This window comes from Neolamprologus multifasciatus, chromosome 3 (genome assembly GCF_963576455.1).
Source record: "Neolamprologus multifasciatus chromosome 3, fNeoMul1.2, whole genome shotgun sequence".
Lineage (NCBI taxonomy): Eukaryota > Metazoa > Chordata > Actinopteri > Cichliformes > Cichlidae > Neolamprologus > Neolamprologus multifasciatus.
This window is the reverse complement of record NC_140441.1, coordinates 41383984-41404421: the sequence shown is the minus strand read 5'-3', so window position 1 is coordinate 41404421 and position 20438 is coordinate 41383984. Positions and strand designations below refer to the sequence as shown.

The 20438-nt window shown below is 40.8% G+C and overlaps 1 protein-coding gene across 2 annotated transcripts; it reads right to left on the bottom strand.

The window, feature by feature from the left end:
• Window positions 1-6102: 6102 nt before the first annotated feature.
• On the bottom strand, window positions 6103-20004 carry LOC146523223 (placenta-specific gene 8 protein-like). 2 transcript variants are annotated; one of them, XM_085152563.1, is made up of 7 exons: window positions 19681-20004; window positions 19396-19452; window positions 19063-19167; window positions 14418-18968; window positions 14216-14322; window positions 13943-14097; window positions 6103-8785 (listed from the first exon to the last, which is right to left on the bottom strand). In XM_085152563.1, the coding sequence occupies exons 5-7, from the start codon at window positions 14313-14315 to the stop codon at window positions 8615-8617; spliced, it is 426 nt and encodes a 141-aa protein (XP_085008689.1). In that variant the 5' UTR covers window positions 14316-14322; window positions 14418-18968; window positions 19063-19167; window positions 19396-19452; window positions 19681-20004; the 3' UTR covers window positions 6103-8614. The 2 variants fall into 2 exon arrangements, with proteins under 2 accessions (XP_085008689.1, XP_085008684.1); XM_085152558.1 differs by having other exon boundaries at window positions 16490-18968; window positions 19681-19991.
• Window positions 20005-20438: the final 434 nt, after the last annotated feature.

Sequence of the window (20438 nt, the reverse complement as noted above, 5' to 3'; positions counted from 1 at the left end):
TACATTATATTGAAATGCTTCATTATTGCAAACATTTTAAGATATACTTATTATTCTTAACATCTTAACAGATACTCTGACCCGTAACTATCGTAAAAGGCTTTGACCGGAAGTAGACACCGTTCGCACATGCGTGGTACCGATCGGGTTTCTGGTACGGATCGGGTAGTGACACGCTCTCTCACCCAGGAAACACACAATCACAGAGAGAGCGCGTCACCCTGTAACCATGACAACCATAATGCTGCCGCCTGGAACAACAGAATGTAGCTGTCAAACAAAACCCAAACAGTCCTGACCCGCCACAATATGAAACAGGAAAATACCGCCGTGTAATCCATTTATTTCAACAAAGTAACTGTATTCTAAATACCACCTTATTAAACGGTAACTGTAACGGAATACAGTTACTCATAATTTGTATTTTAAATACGTAACGGCGGTACATGTATTCCGTTACTCCCCAACACTGCATATAGTTAGTGCATTCTGGACTTACTGACCAATCAAAACACTGACAAAACACTTTATTCTTTAAGTCACACACATTGTTATGTTTCATACATGCAGTTTATGTGCAACTGAAAGATGGGACGCAGGTATTGAAATGCTGACCTTGAAATTTACCGACAACCTGCCCTACTTCTTCAGCCTTAACTGCTAATCTATGTCAAAATTGACATTTCAAGGTGTTCGAGGTATATAGGGCCTAAAAAAAATGACCAAAAATAGATTCAGATTATATTATTGATGATGATAACAACAGTTTGATAGAAAAGCTGGCTGAGATTGTATATTTTGGTAGTATGGACACTGCTCAGGTGAAGCAAGAGCATAAACTCTGTGAGCCTGATTCTTTAAGGTCCCTCAAGCTCATCCCAAGCTGATTGATTAGACAGCCAATGTGACAGAGTCACGCACATTTACAATCACAAATGTCTGCAAGTACTCTGGATCATTTTCACAGGGAGAGGAACAGGACTGTTTGAATGAAGCTGTGAGGAACATTAAAGTAGAAGAGACCCATGTTTAAGGGACAGAATAATGTTTCTTTAATGTTTGCAAAGGCAGCAAAGTTGTAGAACACAAGAGTGTGACTGAGTGTGAGATGGGTGTTTTAGGGAACGAGGGAAGAAGGAAGCAGCAAGGTCACACAGCGGAGGGAAAATAATAAAGTAGTTACAATAACAGCCTGATTCAGTGTTCAGCAGTCATATCAGTGAAACACAGCCTGCCCCACCTATCCTCTGTCTCTGTGGAGTTACATAAACCCGGGCCAAAGAGCAGGAGTCAGTTGGAGGTATAGGCGGCCCACAGACGTACAGACGTGCAGCTCTGAAGAATTGAAAAGAACACAAATCCATTCATCTGTGGAGAGAACTAGCTCCAAGCTCCATTTCTGTGCAGATCAGGCTTCAGCAGTAGAATCAACCTCCGAAGTCCCCAACAGAAAAAGCTTTGCATAAAGCAGCAGATAAATCCCATTACCAAGCATGTAAATTCTACTTACACCAAAGCGTAGAATTAACCTGCAAGCACTGCTCCAGTGTGATCACATGTGGTTTGTCATGTGTACGACAGGAACAACTAACGAGGCACTGGGATTCGGTCTCTGGTTAGCTCAATCTGCGAAAACAAACCTATGCATTCTCCAAGCAATGCCTTTCCCACTGAAATTAATAAAGTTAATGTCAGGTGTGAAAAGCGTTTGAAACTTGCGGTTGTGAATACAGGTCCTTTCTAATAAGTTTGTGGAGACGAATGTTAGGAAATACATCAACCTGTATTTCCCGACCTTGGTTCATGTCATTTCTTGTCATCACTGTTCACCGTTTGCGGTGTTGGGATTTATGTGGCAGTATTACACTGTGTGCTACAAGTGGTTTATGCCTCAGGTTTGGTGAGTCATTTTTTTAACTGTAATTAGCGCGGATGCAGTTTGCTAACTAAGTTTTCCAGTGTTAGCTGATAAATTAGCACGCAAACACATGCTGTTTATCTCTGAGGCACGATAACTTTCCTTCATGTCTGTGAAGGTTCTCAGTCATCCAGGTCAAGTCTAAGTCTAAGGAGCTTGGAAAGAAAAGCGTCTGGACTTCTTTAAGTTGTTCATAAAGAAGTCAGGTGAACCACTCCAATACACAGACTCAACAATGTGGTGTATGCTCTACAGTGTAGCGGGGAATGCCCAGACCTCTACATTGGAGAGACCAAACAGCCACTTCACAAGCGCATGGCACAACATAGAAGAGCCACCTCCACAGGACAAGACTCAGCTGTCCATCTGCATCTAAAGGTCAAAGGTCACTCTTTCGAGGATGCCAATGTTCACATTTTGGACAGAGAGGACAGATGGTTTGAAAGAGGAGTGAAAGAAGCCATCTATGTCCACTGTGAGCGACCATCTTTGAACAGAGGTGGTGGTTTACGACACCAACTGTCTGCCATCTATAGTCCAGTTTTGAGTTCCCTTCAATTCAATTCAATTCAATTCAATTCAATTCAATTTTATTTATATAGCGCCAAATCACAACAAATGTCGCCTCAAGGCGCTTCATAGATACAGAGAAAAGCCCAACAATCATATGACCCCCTATGAGCAAGCACTTTGGCGACAGTGGAAAGGAAAAACTCCCTTTTAACAGGAAGAAACCTCCGGCAGAACCAGGCTCAGGGAGGGGCGGCCATCTGCTGCGACCGGTTGGGGTGAGAGAAGGAAGACAGGATAAAGACATGCTGTGGAAGAGAGACAGAGATTAATAACAGATACGATTCAATACAGAGAGGTCAGTTAATACATAGTGAGTGAGAAAGGTGACTGGAAAGGAAAAACTCAATGCATCATGGGAATCCCCCGGCAGCCTACATCTATTGCAGCATAACTAAGGGAGGATTCAGGGTCACCTGGTCCAGCCCTAACTATATGCTTTAGCAAAAAGGAAGGTTTTAAGCCTAATCTTAAAAGTAGAGATAGTGTCTGTCTCCTGAATCCAAACTGGAAGCTGGTTCCACAGAAGAGGGGCCTGAAAACTGAAGGCTCTCCCTCCCATTCTACTTTTAAATACTCTAGGAACAACAAGTAGGCCTGCAGAGCGAGAGCGAAGTGCTCTAATAGGGTGATATGGTACTACAAGGTCATTAAGATAAGATGGGGCCTGATTATTTAAGACCTTGTATGTGAGGAGCAGGATTTTGAATTCAATTCTGGATTTAACAGGAAGCCAATGAAGGGAAGCCAAAACAGGAGAAATATGCTCTCTCCTTCTAGTCCCTGTCAGTACTCTTGCTGCAGCATTTTGGATTAACTGAAGGCTTTTCAGTGAGTTTTTTGGACATCCTGATAATAATGAATTGCAGTAGTCCAGCCTGGAAGTAATAAATGCATGAACTAGTTTTTCAGCGTCACTCTGAGACAGGATATTTCTAATTTTAGAGATGTTGCGCAAATGGAAGAACGCAGTCTTACATATTTGTTTAATATGTGCGTTGAAGGACATATCCTGGTCAAAAATGACTCCAAGGTTCCTCACAGTGTTACTGGAGGCCAAGGTAATGCCATCCAGAGTAAGAATCTGGTTAGATACCATATTTCTAAGCTTTTCAGCGCCGAGTACAATGACCTCAGTTTTATCTGAGTTAAGAAGCAGAAAGTTAGTGGCCATCCAAGTCTTTATGTCTTTAAGACATTCCTGCAGTTTAACTAATTGGTGTGTGTTATCTGGCTTCATGGACAGATAGAGCTGGGTGTCATCTGCATAGCAGTGAAAATGTATGCTATGTCTTCTAATGATGCTGCCTAGGGGAAGCATGTATAATGTAAACAGAATTGGTCCTAGCACCGAACCCTGTGGAACTCCATAATTAACCTCAGTGTGTGAAGAGGACTCTCCATTTACATGCACAAATTGGAGTCTATTAGATAGATATGATACAAACCACTGCAGTGCAATACCTGTAATACCTACAGCATGTTCTAATCGCTCTAATAGGATATTATGGTCAACAGTATCGAATGCTGCACTAAGGTCAAGAAGGACAAGCACAGAGATGAGTCCACTGTCAGAGGCCATAAGAAGATCATTTGTAACCTTCAATAAAGCTGTTTCTGTGCTGTGATGAACTCTGAAACCTGACTGAAACTCTTCAAATAAACCATTCCTCTGCAGATGATCTGTTAGCTGTTTGACAACTACTCTTTCAAGGATTTTTGATATGAAAGGAAGGTTGGAGATTGGCCTATAATTAGCTAAGACTGCTGGGTCTAGAGATGGCTTTTTGAGTAAAGGTTTAACTGCAGCCACCTTCCAAGACGCCTTAACGCCCACTCACATCCTGGGCCATCTGACCTCAAGAAATCACATGATAGGGTAGGGCCAGGTTTCACAATGAGCTCACCCGAAACCCTGGCTGATTGTGACCCACACCCATTTTCACACCTTGGCTCATGTGATTAGGTAGAGGATCATCAGGGGGTCCTTTTGTCCCTCTTTGGGGGGAAACTCCCAATGGGTTTAAATCTGGGACTCTCCACCATTTGACCTTAAAACGGAAAAAGCTTCTCAGATGAGAGGTGAAACGTCTTCAAGCAACTTAAAGAAGTCCAGACACTTTTCTTTGCAATCTCCTTAGACCACTTTCATTCATTTTAATCCATGTATTCAACATGCACGCTCGTCTTCTCACAAATGACCTCCTAACAGGTTTGGGCAGCACTACATATCTCATACCATGGAAAAAATAGGATGATATTCCTGGATTAGGAAAGCTGATAAAATTTTACTTTCACATCCAAAAGTAGAACCAAATATGCATCAGCTTGTGTATACTGAGCAAGCCAGAACGGATTTTTGAGATGAGATATCCAGACAAAGACATCCAGTAATGTGTTTTGGATATTTCAATATCATAAAAACCCAGAGGCCTAAAATACTGTAAGGATTGAGCAGGATTAAAAGCAGGATGTGGCCTGTGGATATAGTCAGCTGTTACGTGTCCCTAAGTAGAGACACAAAATGTCTCAAGGGAGAAAAGGTGCAAGGCATCTGTTTGAATATACGTAGAATCATGCAGAGGGTGCGATGGGACGAACAACATCTGGCATCCGCAGCACGCTGCAGCACATCCAGCAGATGGAGACAGAAATGCTTTCATGGGCGGTTTTGCAGACAGAGAAGCAGCTGGAGGCTTAGCATACAGGCTCAGAGTGCTGGACTTGGAGTGAAACCCTCCATGCATGGTCAGGAGCTTCCTGGTCCTGATGTCAGTGGCTTTTATCTCCTAGGTAATTAAGGTGCTCTGGTTACTACATGGCTATGAAAAAATGTCTCCTCCACATAAAATAACACTAAAGTATTGTTGTTTTGCTCTTCTAAATTCCATTTTATTTGTTGCATGGTGAACCTAACACACTAGACTTTTGCAGTTATCCAAGCTTTGTTAAGATCATAAACTTAGGAATGCTAACACTTAAACATGAAGTCATTTAGCTCAGCGAGATAAGTGAAGCATCAAAATCTTTGAAGTACTGTGTTTGAGCCACTGAGTTTGTGCATGTTTGTTCTTTTCATTTTTTTCTTTAGACACTTTTACGTTTTGTTGTTTATTTATTTTTTATTTTCTCACTGATAAATAGGCATAAAAAGTAATCCTTGAATGCAAGGGTTTCTCTTGCTAGAAGGTCTAATAAGAATCCAGGTGTCGGACCTGCAACTGCAACTGATGTAACATCCCAGATTTTGGTCCAACTTTCATTTTGGAATCGTTCTTCAGTTATAACAAGACATTGAGCAGAGACCACAAGCTGAAGGGCCATCCATATACTTGCAATACATTTTAAGAATCAAGCAAATACAAAGCAAATCAAAGCAAAAATACATAAAAAACAACAATAACTGCAAATGTGTGCACATAAATAGTCATCATCAGTTTACCAGCATGCCTCCATAGGCTGTATAGGTGTATATAACAACTGAACTCCATGTTGATGATTTATGGCTGTCATGTGCTGATCTTTAATCCTTTTCTTAGAAGTGTCATGCTTGAAGCAGAATTAGAAATCCATCTAAATGGCCCTTGCTTTTTTCAAATAGCATGAATGATGGTAGTGACGTCTCTGTTAATGATTCATATTGGGACATGTTGACAAAAGTGATGGTATTCTTCCTCATTTGGCTCCCTCTTGCTATCTGGCACCAAGTACAAGGCCCGCAGAAAGAAGTGGTACATGCAGTTATTGCATACCGTTCCCTGTGCAGACACGAGCTAGGGGCAAGGATCAAGGGAGTTAAATATACAGAAGAAACAAATGTTATCAAATAGTTCATGTTCAAAGCTATAACAGCTCTATAACACAGCTGATTGCTTGGCTGTGGTCATTAATCACAGTCCAAGTCAATCTAAACAAAAACGCCTGGAACAAAAGTAGAGTGCAGAGGGGAGTACGACCCTCTGAAACAACCACGAGATTTCTCAGACGGAATCTGAGAAAGTAAAAACAGACTGAACACGTCGAAGCTGATCCCAGATAAACCGTGAAAGCAGCTGTGACTTTTGTGATGGTTTGCTAAGTACTGACGCAGTTACGGTGGCATTTATTTATTAAAAAAAGCCTCAGTAATAATAAATGTCATATGAACCTGCGCCTCAATACGGTATCACTGGCATGTCAACACCCTGACAACTGTGGTCATCCATGGGATGAGTCCAGAAGGATCCAGGACAGGTAAACGCAGATACTCCCAAACTTTTCCTGCTATCTTACAGGTAATGCATGAAAGGCATTACCTAAGGCACCAAAAAACAAAGCAGTCGGTACACATCAATGAGGTTTTAGCTGTTAGATATATGCAAACGCCTCCTTTTGATCTACTGTGTTTACCTCACTCAGTTGCACTCAGTTTATGTCCAGATCCTGTATTTATACTGAACCTTAAAACAGCTGCAGATGCCAGAGGCTCACAGGTTGGTTATAGAGGTCATGACAGAGGCCCGGGGAAACTTTAAGGTCAAAATGCATGAACGAGAGTTGCTAAATCAGCAGCTTCTCAAATTATGCTGATTTAGCATGTGGGTAAAATCCAACTCAAAGTTGATGATTACCCGTAAAATGCTGATAAAAATGACTTGTTTAAACCTTTAAAGGGATATAGAGTAGAACAAAGGAGTACTGCGGAGCAGTGGCATGTGGCTCCGTGCCCATATTTTGAATACTGCAAGTGTTCTTCATCAAATTCACTGACAAGTTGTTGACTTGGCCATTTCCTTGGATTCACATCACACTATTGTTTTAAAATCAGCTTTACAACATTTAGCATTTATTACGAGTCACTGAAACAATCCAACACAAAATATTTAGCAGCGACACAGAGATCAGCTAAATAGATATGCACAGGAAATGGAATATTAGCGGTGAAACTGAATATTTACAGTGAATAATCAAAGAGTTTACAGAAGCAAAATGGAAATATTTGACATTCTTCAATTCTTCCCCAACAGCCCACTCACTAAACCGAACTGAACTGGATAAGAAGACACAAATATGGATGGATGAAGGGTTTCATCTCAAAATCTTAATTTGATAGGTACATTCAGTATAAACAGCATTACCATATAATCATTATTAACCAAAAACACATGCATTTTGCTCATAAATAGCATTCTGTGTAGTTTGTGTTGTGAGCACTTAATATGAAGATGGTGTCAAAAATAGCATTAAATTAGGACTGTAGATAAAAGCTCTCTTCTCTTTGCATGAAACCCATAATAACATTTTATAAAGACATTTTCTCAAGCAATAAAATCCATGTCATTGTACATAACATTGTTATATAACATTGCAGCATGGTGTTCATTTTGTAAAATTATGGCCCGATTTAGAGTAGAATAGCTAATAAAGTGAAGCATGCATTAGCGTTTGGCTTCCTTGTGATTCACAAGTGTCTGTCACTTAAAAAGGTGTAAAGAAACAAAGATGCACATTGTGAACTTCTCACCTCGAATGAGTCATGAAACCAAATGGTGACGTTATGATAACAATGTCCAGTGTTTACATATCCATATATGTATTTATAATGCTTACACCATCAGTATGTTGTAGTGTCTTGCATGTATTAAAGGATAGAACAATAACAAGTTTCACTTCACTAAAAATGCTACATTAATACAGCAATGTGCATAAATAGTACTCGCTATGTGCACAGAAGTACTGCCAGCTAAATGAACCCCAAATCTACCTTACCATTAGGAAAGAGAAGAACACTTTCTTACATACACTTATCATCATAAGGGAAACTATATCTTCTAAGGTTACTGAAAAGAAATTGTTTGTAGAGTTGAGCTCTATTAGTTTCCACCAGTGAAAGAATATAATCTCACAATCTAAGTAGTTACTCAAAGGAACACAAAGCCCCTGGCTCTGATATTGAAATGCCTTTTTATCTCAGCTCTTTCACTTCATCTTGGGACAAACTGAACTTTCCTCTCCGCAGGACTCATTGTGTCCCTGCTGAATTCTCTGAGGTAACCGGGAGTGGCTCCAGAGCAGAGGAAATGTGATTAAATCAACTCCTGTACTCTGGAGGACACACTGTGGGGAGAAAGTCAGTTTTAGATGTGTCTAGACCAAGTGCGCCCCCTGCAGGGATGTTAGATGGGTGTATCTGGCTGAAGAAGAAGAAGAAGAAGAAGAGGCGTGGGATGCTGCTCTTCTTTTCAGCTCTCTGGAGATCTGGAGCCAAGATAGCGGATAGCAGCAGCATCCATACAGGCAGTCGCTCCACACACTCCCCTGTGAGACACACGAAGAGAAGCCTGAACGCAAGTGGGAGGCTCAAACAAAAGGTGAACATTTGCATTTAGGTGTGAAAGAAACGGCATGCAGCAGATTGGTACTGCAGTAAACCAGCACGATTACTTAAAGTTAGACTACAAATAGAGTCAAATATTTACACTATAGTTTTGCAACATTTCTTTTTGACAAAGAAAGCCAGATTTCAAAAATGCATGTAGTGTGGATAAAAGCAGGCAGTATCTTTGTCAGTGCATGAGTACTAAGTGTTCTTGTGTTTCAGTGAGAATCCTTTCTCTGAGGACACCGGCTTTCTTGCAGCCAAGTCTTTGCTCATAGCAACAGAGAAAGGACTTGTCAGTAATGTCAGGATGAAAATGCTGGTGGGTGAGATTTGATAAATCAATAAAGTCTGAGAAACAGCAAAACAGCCGATGTTCATTCCATGCACAGCTACGGCATGTGATTTTTCCCTTCGTGATACTGAGTCAGCACAGCAACTTTGAGGCCAGTTTCTGTCGGTTTTCTTTCCCTACTATCACTCCTCACTCTAGAACAGCAGGTCTAGCCTTGTGTAAGTTAAACTTCTAACTTCATTTTGGCTTGATTATGATGTAATATGACCTTTACCAACAGACAGACTGTATTAGGCCTAATTGGAAGTTTTGTGTGGGTCTGGGAAGTTTTGGCAAATGAAGTCCTGTTCTTCTGTTTTGATTAACAGATACATTAGTCTGTGCACTGCACCTCTGTGGTTTATGGATACAGCTAAACAAGTTTGCTTTGTAGATCATCAAGTGATCTATTAGTTGCATGTGCTCATAGATTAGGGCCAGAGTTCTTGAAGTCCAATGCAAACCTTTTGTACAGAACTGACAAAAGGAGGAAAGTACACTGTACTCCTACAGAAAAACTGCAAAAGAGCATTTGTCTTTCCTTCAACTCTTTGTTTCTAGTCAGCAAAGCAGACTAAACCTTTTTAACACTAAGAAATATGGTTGGTTAGAAGACTTGCCAGCTCATGCTCATGCCAGCCATAAACCGTTACCGACATCTGATAAACACAAATTACAAACACTTTCAGGGTACACATCAGACAGATTTTTCGCTATAAACTACGTCAGTGTCATGCTAATGATAAAAGACAAGTGAAAGAAAAACTGGAGAATTCAACAGCTCGGCCACGTTTGATGTGTTTCCGCAGTTGAAAGACTTTCGCGGGTATTTTGACAAGTCCCTGGCAATACATCAGATAAAAAATTAAGATATTTCACTTTCAAGCCCAAAAAATAATGAGAACAAGTTGTACCAAATTCCATGCGAGTCCATTTATTAGACAGTTCATCTAAAATGCGAATCTCATGGTAGCACTACAAGAAATCCTGCTGGCCTTGGTAATCACCAGTGTCTACTCCAGTGATTCTCTGGGAACCATGAATGTCTATGAACAGTGAAACTGGGGGTAACTGAAGAAACATAGCGGGATAAATATATTTAATTTTTACAGAAAGATGGCCCTGAGCGTCAGAGTATGTAAGGAAGTTTTGTTTTCATGGTATGTACCGTTAAGGCCTTATCTCTTTTCTCTTATGAGAGAATAGTTGCCTTGTTTCACAAACAGCCTACATGCTGGGACTTGTTTTCATAAGAATTTTTGGCACCCTCCTAGCTCATGCTCTGCGGTATTGACAGCCACTGACAGCCCACTCCACCTCCATTAAAGCCAACATTACCAACCACCTCCTTCTCTCCGATGGCAGCGCTCCAGCATCTGCCTTGCTGGCCTTCAACCACTCCCACCATATCTCTCCTTTTCTTCACTGTCCCAGAAAGGACAGGCTGGCCTTATCCCACATCAAACTGAACATTTGTTGTTTGCATGGGAAACAGCTGTTTCATATTAGCTGAGCACTGATCAGTGACGGCGACCTGATGTCTATCAGGAGTCTGTGTTCACACATCCAGGTGGATGAGTGCTCAGTGTGGACAAACACAGCAGTGAGGCAGTAGGTGGGTGCCGGAGCAATTCAGTACTTAGTTGTTTATTCATTTGGTTATTCATAGCAGTTATGCACGCTTATTTATTTAATAATTAACAAATATCTAATGTTACCGCACAGACTAACAATGTTGTTTGCGTTGCTCAAGTAATAACTGGTGTCATTACGATAGCACGTCGTGACGTTGGATCTATTTCTCCTGTGTGCTGTTATTGTGATTCATCACTTATATACCTCAATCTCCTCAGCTACAGTCAGAATTATTCAAAGGCCCAGCAGCTCTGTGTAATTGAGCTGGGGACACAATGCGCTGCATCGGGAAGCAATCAGTCACATTCTGTTTATCATGACATCAACTACAGCTACAGGGATAGATTCCTTCATTTGAATGAAAGACTTTATAATCGCTAACAGTTAGGGTAAAGTTTAACTTGTCTTCCAGACTGAACATGGAAGAGCCCTGTGGTAAATGGCTCTATCATTTATTCACTGAGAAAACTGTGACAAAAGCTTTAATCACATCAGTGTTGGTGCCAACACTGAATTTTAACAGACCATGGTCAGTTTTGTTCACTGGCAATTACATATAAGATTTATTCAGACAATATGCCTATATCCTGTTAAATACGGCCAACAGAAGAAGTGAGGGAAACATTGAAACCCACTTATACAACAATACAGACCCACATATGACTACATGGTACAGAAGTGGCACCTGTTTTGCAGAACAGCTAAGTTTTATTAATACAGTCTTAACAAAGTTAATAACAGATGCTTGTGTATAGCAGTGATCCCTTAACTTTGAGACATTTTTTTGCTGACAGCAGACATCAAATCATACTGTGAATATCAAAAACTAAAAATAAAATTGTGTTTTTTTGGGTTGAAAAAATGATAAGCTAGCTAGCATTTAATCACAAACCTCGCTAAAACTCGTGTGAAGCAGCTCCCCAGCTTTAGATAGTAGTTTCTAATATTATCATCAGTGAAGCACATGGGAAAATATATTTTGGAAGACATGGTGTCAGTCTTTTCAGGGGAATTTAAAAACCTTGTAGTGTCCAGGATAAGTAGACATGTAGCCTTTCTATGCGATTGTTAGCCTTATTAGCATTATCAAAATGTTACTTTTCATTAACTAACCATTTGGGTTTACTAAGCAGCAACCTCTGGAGCTCTGGACTCACTAAAATGTGAGTTTCTAGTATTTTATCTGCATCTTAGCAGTAAATAGTTACTGTCTCTATGAAACCAAAGCTTGCTAGCTCTGAGTTATAACTTTAGCTTAGCACTTCATCTTGTCAGTCAAAGACAGTCATTTCTACCTCAAAAAAAGAAAGAAAAAACATTTGCCACCACTCCATTGTCCATTAAAAATAGATCTGGATAGGATTTAAGCCCAAACACTGGAAGAAATAAGAACTTGAATTAAATAATTACAAAACTGCTACAAAGACCCACCTTGGAACTTTACAGTCTAAGGCACAATTTCTCTAGCGCCTTAGGCTATAAAGTTCGAAATTTGAGACTGACTGGAAGACATGAACTAAAATATCTATTTGTGCATATTTTTTTTAGGTTGTATTATGTAAGTGTTATGTAAGTGTTACTGGAGGTTTACTTATTTCAAATATACATATACTGAGATTTTTGTTTGTCATTAATGTTTAATTGTATTATTAATTCTATTATTAATGTTTTAGTGAGGCTCAGAGAAGCCAGCTGCCCCTACCAACAGAGCAAAATTAATATGGGCCGGATCTGGCCCACACAATGTGCTTACACATGGCCCACATACCGCAAAGAATGACGGCCCTTTGGCGGCCCAGACCTGGTTTGCCAGAGGTCTGGGCCCTCTGGCAAACCAGCCCATGTGTGGGCCAACCTTGTGCTGGCCCACACATGGGCCAGCACAAGGCCAGTTGCAGACACACTGGTGGTCCTGTGCTGGCCCATGTGTGAATTACCTCTTGCAAACCTGATCTGGGCCACCAAAGGGCCGTCATTCTTTGCGGTATGTGGGCCATGTGTAAGTTGTGTGCAGCCACGGGCCAGTTGCAGACATACTGTGCTGGCCCAGAACAGTTTCAGCTCTGGCCCCATATGTCAGCCTAATGTTTACCTTAATCAAGCCATGTAATAACAACATGTGCCGGAACATAATAGTGCAAAAGTAACACAATGAAACTCTATTCAGACAGTGAGTGGACTGACTCTTACGCAGAGCTTTTCTACTCTCCTGGATTACTTAAAGTGCTCCATACAACATTCACCCACTTTCTCTAAACTGAGTGCTTTCTAACTACATTCACACTCTTGACATGCAGACTGGAGGAGCCAGGGATTGAACCATTAACCTTCCAATCAGTAAATGGTAAATGGCCTGTATTTATATAGCGCTTTACTAGTCCCTAAGGACCCCAAAGCGCTTTACATATCCAGTCATCCACCCATTCACACACACATTCACACACTGGTGATGGCAAGCTACATTGTAGCCACAGCCACCCTGGGGCGCACTGACAGAGGCGAGGCTGCCGGACACTAGCGCCACCGGGCCCTCTGACCACCACCAGTAGGCAACGGGTGAAGTGTCTTGCCCAAGGACACAACGACCGAGACTGTCCAAGCCGGGGCTCGAACCGGCAACCTTCCGATTACAAGGCGAACTCCCAACTCTTGAGCCACGATCGCCCAGTAGGCAACCTGCTCTACCGCCTGAGCTACAGCCACCAACTAGCAAAGGTGAGTAAACCGTCAGTAAGTGTACACTCACAAACCTGTCAACCCTGCATTTGAAACGTTGTCTACCATAGCAGTATAGTATTGCAACATGGCATTTGGGTCTTCTAACTAAAATAGGAAAATAGAAAACATAAATAGTGCCATCATTGCCAGACCTGGCCCACATCTGGTTGACATAACACCCTGCCATAACACTGATCAGTCAGAAGTGCCAGCTTGATGCCAGATCTGGGTCAGACCTGCTTGCTATGTGGGTAGTGGGATTAGAGATGCTTAGACCTCACAGGTTTTATTTTAAAATCTCATGTGAATTTGAGTGTGGTACATCTTAGAATTTCATCAGGAAACAATTTTATGGGTTTGTTTTTGTTTTTTTTTAAAAAAAGGCAACAGTTATGCTGTTTTCTAGTACCTTTATGCCATATCGCTGCCTGACAGACGCCCTCATGGCAAGAGAGGCTGGTGGTACACAGCCTATACAGTCCAGCAGAGGTAGGCATGGGCAAGCTCCCACTGCACTGGTCACTTTACAGGTAAAGACTGGGAGGCAGCACAGGGCAAAACAGCCTGCATAGATTACATAAATACACTATATTAAATCACTGACAGGTAATAAGAGTTCAATCCAACTATCAGTCAATCACTGGGGATCAGCAAAGACAATGTAATAATTTCATATACTTACAGTCACCCATGTCTTTGTAGCACTCACACAGACCAGTGCTCCATTGCTCTTCCTCTTGAACCGTGCTCTGTGGCTGAACCTGTACCACCTGTCGCAACATTATTGAACTATTCAAAAGAAAAGTGGATTAACATTAGAAGATAAAAGATAAGAAGAGAACTATATTATAATTGCAAATACATTCCTTGGCGATGCTCATTACATGTTGAAGTTTAGTCCATCTATCCATTTTTTGTTGCTTATTCAAGTTTGGGTCAGAGCAGAGATACCCTGATATTTCCTCTCCCAAGATCATCTGTGGGGACACTGAAGAAGCATTCCCATGCCAACCAAGAGATTTAATCTTGCCAGCGTCGTGGAGAGATTCTATCCTGAATCTGCCCTCTATCCTTCTCCTGGTAGCACATGGTAGGAAACACCTCACCTAAGAGGCATCAAGGAGTCACCCTGATCAGATGCACTAATTACCTCAATTGGCTCCTTTCAGTGTGAAGGAGTACTGGCTCTACTCTAAGCCCCTCCCATATGACCAAGCTCCTCACCCTAGGGTGAAGAGCAGTCCAAAGGGTGGTTGGACTGCATTGCTCCTTCTGAACATGAGGTTCAATTCATCCCCCTTTGTCCCAGACCACTGCAGAAGGTGTGTAAGTGGGATTGAAGAGATCATTTAAGCATTCTTTCTACCACCAAATTATACTCTCTAATTTGAGGTTAGCAGCTGTCCTTGCCCACTCTATGCAGTGTGAGGAGGAAGTCACTACCCCTTCCTCTTTCACCTGATGATTTGCTAGAAATACCTTGAAGTTGACCAAGTCTGCCTCCAGAGTCCCATGCTTCACAGGACTCCTTCTTCATCTTAGCTGCTACCTTCACCTCTATGGTCTATCTGGTTTGGGGGTTTACTGCCACTCAGGCATCAGCTACCTTGGAGCCACAGCTCCATAAATCAGCTTTGGCAACAGAGGTGCACGATATGAGGGACTCATTGTGGACCCTTGGAATGCTCTCAAAGCTTTACCAAAGCTGGGATTTGAAGATCCTGTGGAGCAGGTTTTTCCCAGACACTACTTAAGAGCCTTTACTGTACATAGAGTAAACCAGGTTTCTCCAGCATCTCCCACTGCCGCCTGATCCAACTCAACACCAGGTGGCAATCAGCTGATGCCTCTGTTTCTCTCTTTACCAAAATGTCTAAGACATATGGTTGCAGGTTTAATGATAAGATTACAAAATCAATCCTCAAACTGTGTCTTAGGGCATCCTGGTGCCAAGTGCACATATGGACAATCTTATGCTCAAATACAGTGTTTGTAATTGACACACAGTGGTTAGCACAGAAGTGCAACAAGAAAAGACCACGTGAATTCAGATCACTCAGGTCTTCCCTCCCAATCACACCGTCATTGTCCATGTGAGCACTGAAGCAGTCCAGCTGAACAATAGTGTCCCCATCATGCGTACCTTCAAACATCTTTCCCAGGGACTCCAAGAAGGTTGAGTACAAACATGATGTGGCACATGAGCACAAATGACAGTCAGGACCTGTTCCAGGTTCCAGGTCCAAGGCACACAGAAGCAATTCTCTAATCCAGTGGGGGGGGGGGAAAAAACCCAATCTGTAGGTACCAAACTGGACAAATACAAGTCTACCTACTCCTGCTCAACACCTCTTCTACCAGAAGTCATATTTCATACTCCTAAAGCCAGATTTAACCAGAAACCAGGCTCAGGGTCACCAGGATTTCCACCCCGACCCCTGCCCGATCCACAAAATATAAAACTCCCCAAGTCGGGAGTTCACCACAGAAATGAGACATTCCCTCATTCAAAAATGAAATTATATTATCAATAGCTTAGGAATTAGGAAAATAAACACCTGTGAACATTTTTGCAGTTATTGTAGCAATGAGTTATGTTTTACTTTGTTTATTTCTGCCCCAGCATAACCCACACAGATTAACATCTCTACACAGCAGCAAAAAAAACCCAAACAAACAAAAAAAACAGGTACAGATGTACAAACTAGCAAACATTTTGTTTGTGACCTCGGGAGCAAGCTGTCCCTCACTCTTTAAAGTATTAAACACTGCTGTCTTCTAACATAAGCTGTTATTTAGCTTTATCTCTTCAGCCACATTCCAGTCTCTGAGGAGATAAAATATTCCACTAGAGCAGACCGGATTACAGGCAGCCTTCCGTCTGAGGAATAATTCACATCGCTGTTCCAGAGAGTCTGGAAATGTTCAACCAGACATGATAGAATAGATGACTCACCTTATCCAAACCGTTGTAAGCCAAGTTTTCTGCTCTACTCTTTTTCTTTCTTTTACTCTTCCCTATTTTACTTACATGTCTGAATGCTGCTCATAAGTCACCACCTGACTGTAATGTTTTGGTGTAAATATGGGTGAAACGAGACAAACAGGCCTTTTTGTTCTCATGACAGTTTGCCTTGCTGACCTGCACTGTGCTGAGTCCAGTGAGAGGTTGGTTAAAGTGTAAAAAGTAGTTTAGACATGAACATTTGTAGGAAGCGGTGTAAAATAAAACGATTGCATAACTCACACACCTCTAATATAGAAAATTTGTAGTTTGGAATTTCACCATCCGAACAGGGTTTCCAGTAATTCTTCTTGATAAACCATTTTACCACAAACAATGTCTCCACTATGATATCTGATTTCTCATTGTTGTTGAAGTGTGCAAAACAGATAACAGGAAAGGCCCATTCACTAACGCTTACCCTTATCACAAAGAACCTGTTCTTCTCTTGCATCAGGGCTAAAGCTGAGACGAATGATCATAAAAGAGATTAAAAGAGGTGACATTCCTCGTAGGCAGTAAATAGGTGGGTATGAAAAATATAAGAAAATGGAGATTATTGACAGCACAACTGACAAGAAATAGCTAGAAAAGAAGAGAGGGGAATGGTGAGAAGGACATTAATATTTTCATAGAACATAGAAAGTACTAAAAATAACTCATATTGTGTTTCATACTGTGGTGATCTGTTGTAATACTGTACTTAATATTTCACAGGCCCACAGAGTAATGTTCTCATTTCACAACCAAAACGCAATAGTTGTGAAATAAAGCAAAGCTAGACTTTGTCATTTTGGGAAACACCTATTTTCTTAGTTTAAACTTAGAAAGCAAAATTCCAGTAAAATCCCCAATTTCATGGTGTTTATATCAAATTCTGACTCTACCATCTAAATGTCACAGCAAAAACTGTCCAATGTAGTTGAACAAATGCAACAATTTTTTTAGCATGAACAGAAAAGGGGAGGAGAGGCACAACAGGGTTTTACAGCCATCTGTAAAACACGGTGGCGGCTCTGTCATGTTTGGAGCTGCATTTTAGACAGTGGTGTTGGTGCTATTTAAAATTGACAGAATTATAAACATTGAAATGTACTGTCAGTCTTTAATCTACCATGCAAGAGCATCTAGAAAGTCTTGATGCATGCTCAATCATCTAAGTAAGTAAATCCCAAAAGGTTGATTCTGTTCATCTGGACGTAGCGTTTCTTAAATCATCCAATTGGCTTCTTCAGTCTCAGCTGACTGCAGGTTTCCCCAACCTCATAAACAGTTCATTGGATGCTACATCCAGATGAACAGAATCAACCTTTTGGGACCATCTGGAAAGAAACTGATTGACAATTTGCAACATGATTATATGATCTAATCCAGTCAAAGCCTACCTGGACAGAAAGAAACACAATGGAAGACTATCAGTCATGAATTGACCTCAACATTACTAAAACAATGTGGAATCATCTTGACAGAGAATGGAACAAAAGGCAGCAAACATCCAAAGAAGAGCTTTGGATGTCCTTCAAGAAGCCTGAGAACTATTCCTGAAGACTACTTAAAGAAATTACAAGAAAGCTGCCCAACAAAGTTCAGTCTGTGTTGAAGGATAAAACCGGCCACACCAAATTCTGACTTTCAAGCTCATCAGAATTGTCATCTGGTTTTGACTCATTTAGTTTGACTTGTATATTGTATACAAGTATATATTGTGTTCCCACCTATGTTTGAACATATTTCAACTCACTATGACTATTTCCTCTTTTCCTTGAAAATGTAAAGAAATGAGAGGAGCCTCAAACCTTTTGCATAGTCGTCTCTTTAAAAATATACGACCTGACTATTAACAGTATGAACTGACAAGAAGAAACAAGATGAGAACTGAAAAGGGGGACAGGCTGTAATAATTTGATATCCTGTTAAAAAAAAGTATAAAGCTCCTTGAGACAACTTTGTGGCGCTATAGAAATAAAATGTAACTGAACTGAATAATTAGAAAAATGAAAAAGAATGCAGTGTTGAGACAAAAAGGTATAATTCTATGTAACAGTGGCGATGAGACATAACCACAGTTTCATAACCATCACATGGCTTCAAAGCTATGCGTGCTTTAATGACATCAGGGAAAATCCTTCCCTTTTCCTTTAACTTTAATGTAATTTTGAATGGAAGAACTGAAACTGATCTCATTTTTTGTAAATATATGATGGAACCAAATAATATAATAATGCATACAACAATATGAACACAAAACTCTGATGAAGATCTGTTTTTTATTTACAGCAGTAGAAAATTCACAAACATATAAAAAGATTAACATCATACAAAATGGGATTTCATATCAAGTTTGTTTATGATTCCACTGATTTATATCAGAGCGGTGTAGCAACCCCCCCAAACACACTTCTGTGGCAGAATCGCAGAAGCTGTGGACGCTCTACAAAAGACAAAAATCACCAACTTAAATATCTTTACTGAACATTATTACAGGAAACATGAACCTCAAACAAACATGACTACTTTTCACTTACTGCCTTGTTTTCCTGAGCTGCAGAGGCATTTTTTCAGAGCCTGTTTCTCTTTGTTGTCTGTGGGTTGGAGTGGTTGGGGACACCTAAGCTTGCCCCTGGAAGACTCTGCAAGAGAGAATAGAGGTGGTCACTGAAACCATTTCACTCCAGTCATTGCCAGTTAACCAACTTTATGTAACATTTACAACGGCACAGATTTGCAAACCAATCCATAGGACACACTTCAATGTAGCATCATAGCAGCCCTGAGGACTGCAATGTTGGTGTTTGTGTGTTTTGTTGCAGTTACAACTGCAACAATGACATTACCAAACAAAACTGCTGGTAACTTACTTGTGCATCTGCATCTGAGAATATCCTGTTTGGTTACACCAGACTGAGCAACAGACTCTGCCCTCAGTGAAAAAGAAAAGCAAACAAGTGAGAAATCATTTATACGAACGTAAAACATTATCCATCAACCCCGTATAACATTTCCTCTCAAACTCACAGGCAGACAAAGTGGTGCACAATAGTTTACATTTAAAATGAGTCAGTTAGTTATCGTCCCGTTGGCGAGTAAAACAGAGTTATACAGCCATGCATAAAAAGTTCAAAACTAATGATCCTCGTATGTACCTGTGCTGTCACCCAGGCTGCTGACCAGAATGATGAGCAGCTGCGTCATCCCTGTGATCCTGGACATGATGGCGACGGTTCGTCTGTTCCGTCTGACGTGTTCAGATTCTTCTGCAGAAGACGAGTATCTGAGTTTTATACCCCCGCAGTGAGTCCACGCTGACACGGTGTGAGGAGTTTGAACTTACAGATCAGTCCTGACATGTTTAAGGGGGATGTTTTCTTGTTTGTTAATGTTTTTGTTTTATTTGTTCAGATGCTATCTCAGCTCTGCATGGATTCATCTGTGAAATCTTAGAACTTATCCAAATCGTTGGAAAACTGAGTGCTGGCAACAATTTTTGCACTGTGGCATTACTGAGGTGTAAATTTAAAACCAGACTCAATGGATCCTGAACAGATGTGTGTAGGAGAGTTTAGTGTAAGACCCACTAGACCCAAAGAATCATTTGGAAGTACAATCTAAATGATAATGAACCAGACATGTTGTTGCACTGGACTGTTTATTGGTTTATTTGATAGTTAGATGTGATTGGACACTCCATATATGGAGTTTTAATGTTTTAATGCTCTGGATATGACCCCTTCTTTTTTGTTTAGCTGGAAAAACTGCATGAAATTGTTGCCAAGATGGCTACCACCGAGTGGACTTGCTTCTACAAGCCTTTGATGAACATTAGAGACAAAATGGAGCTTTGCCTGCAGATTTCTGCTATAAATCTGAAATCAGATAGATCGTATTGTTTGGAAAAACAAGC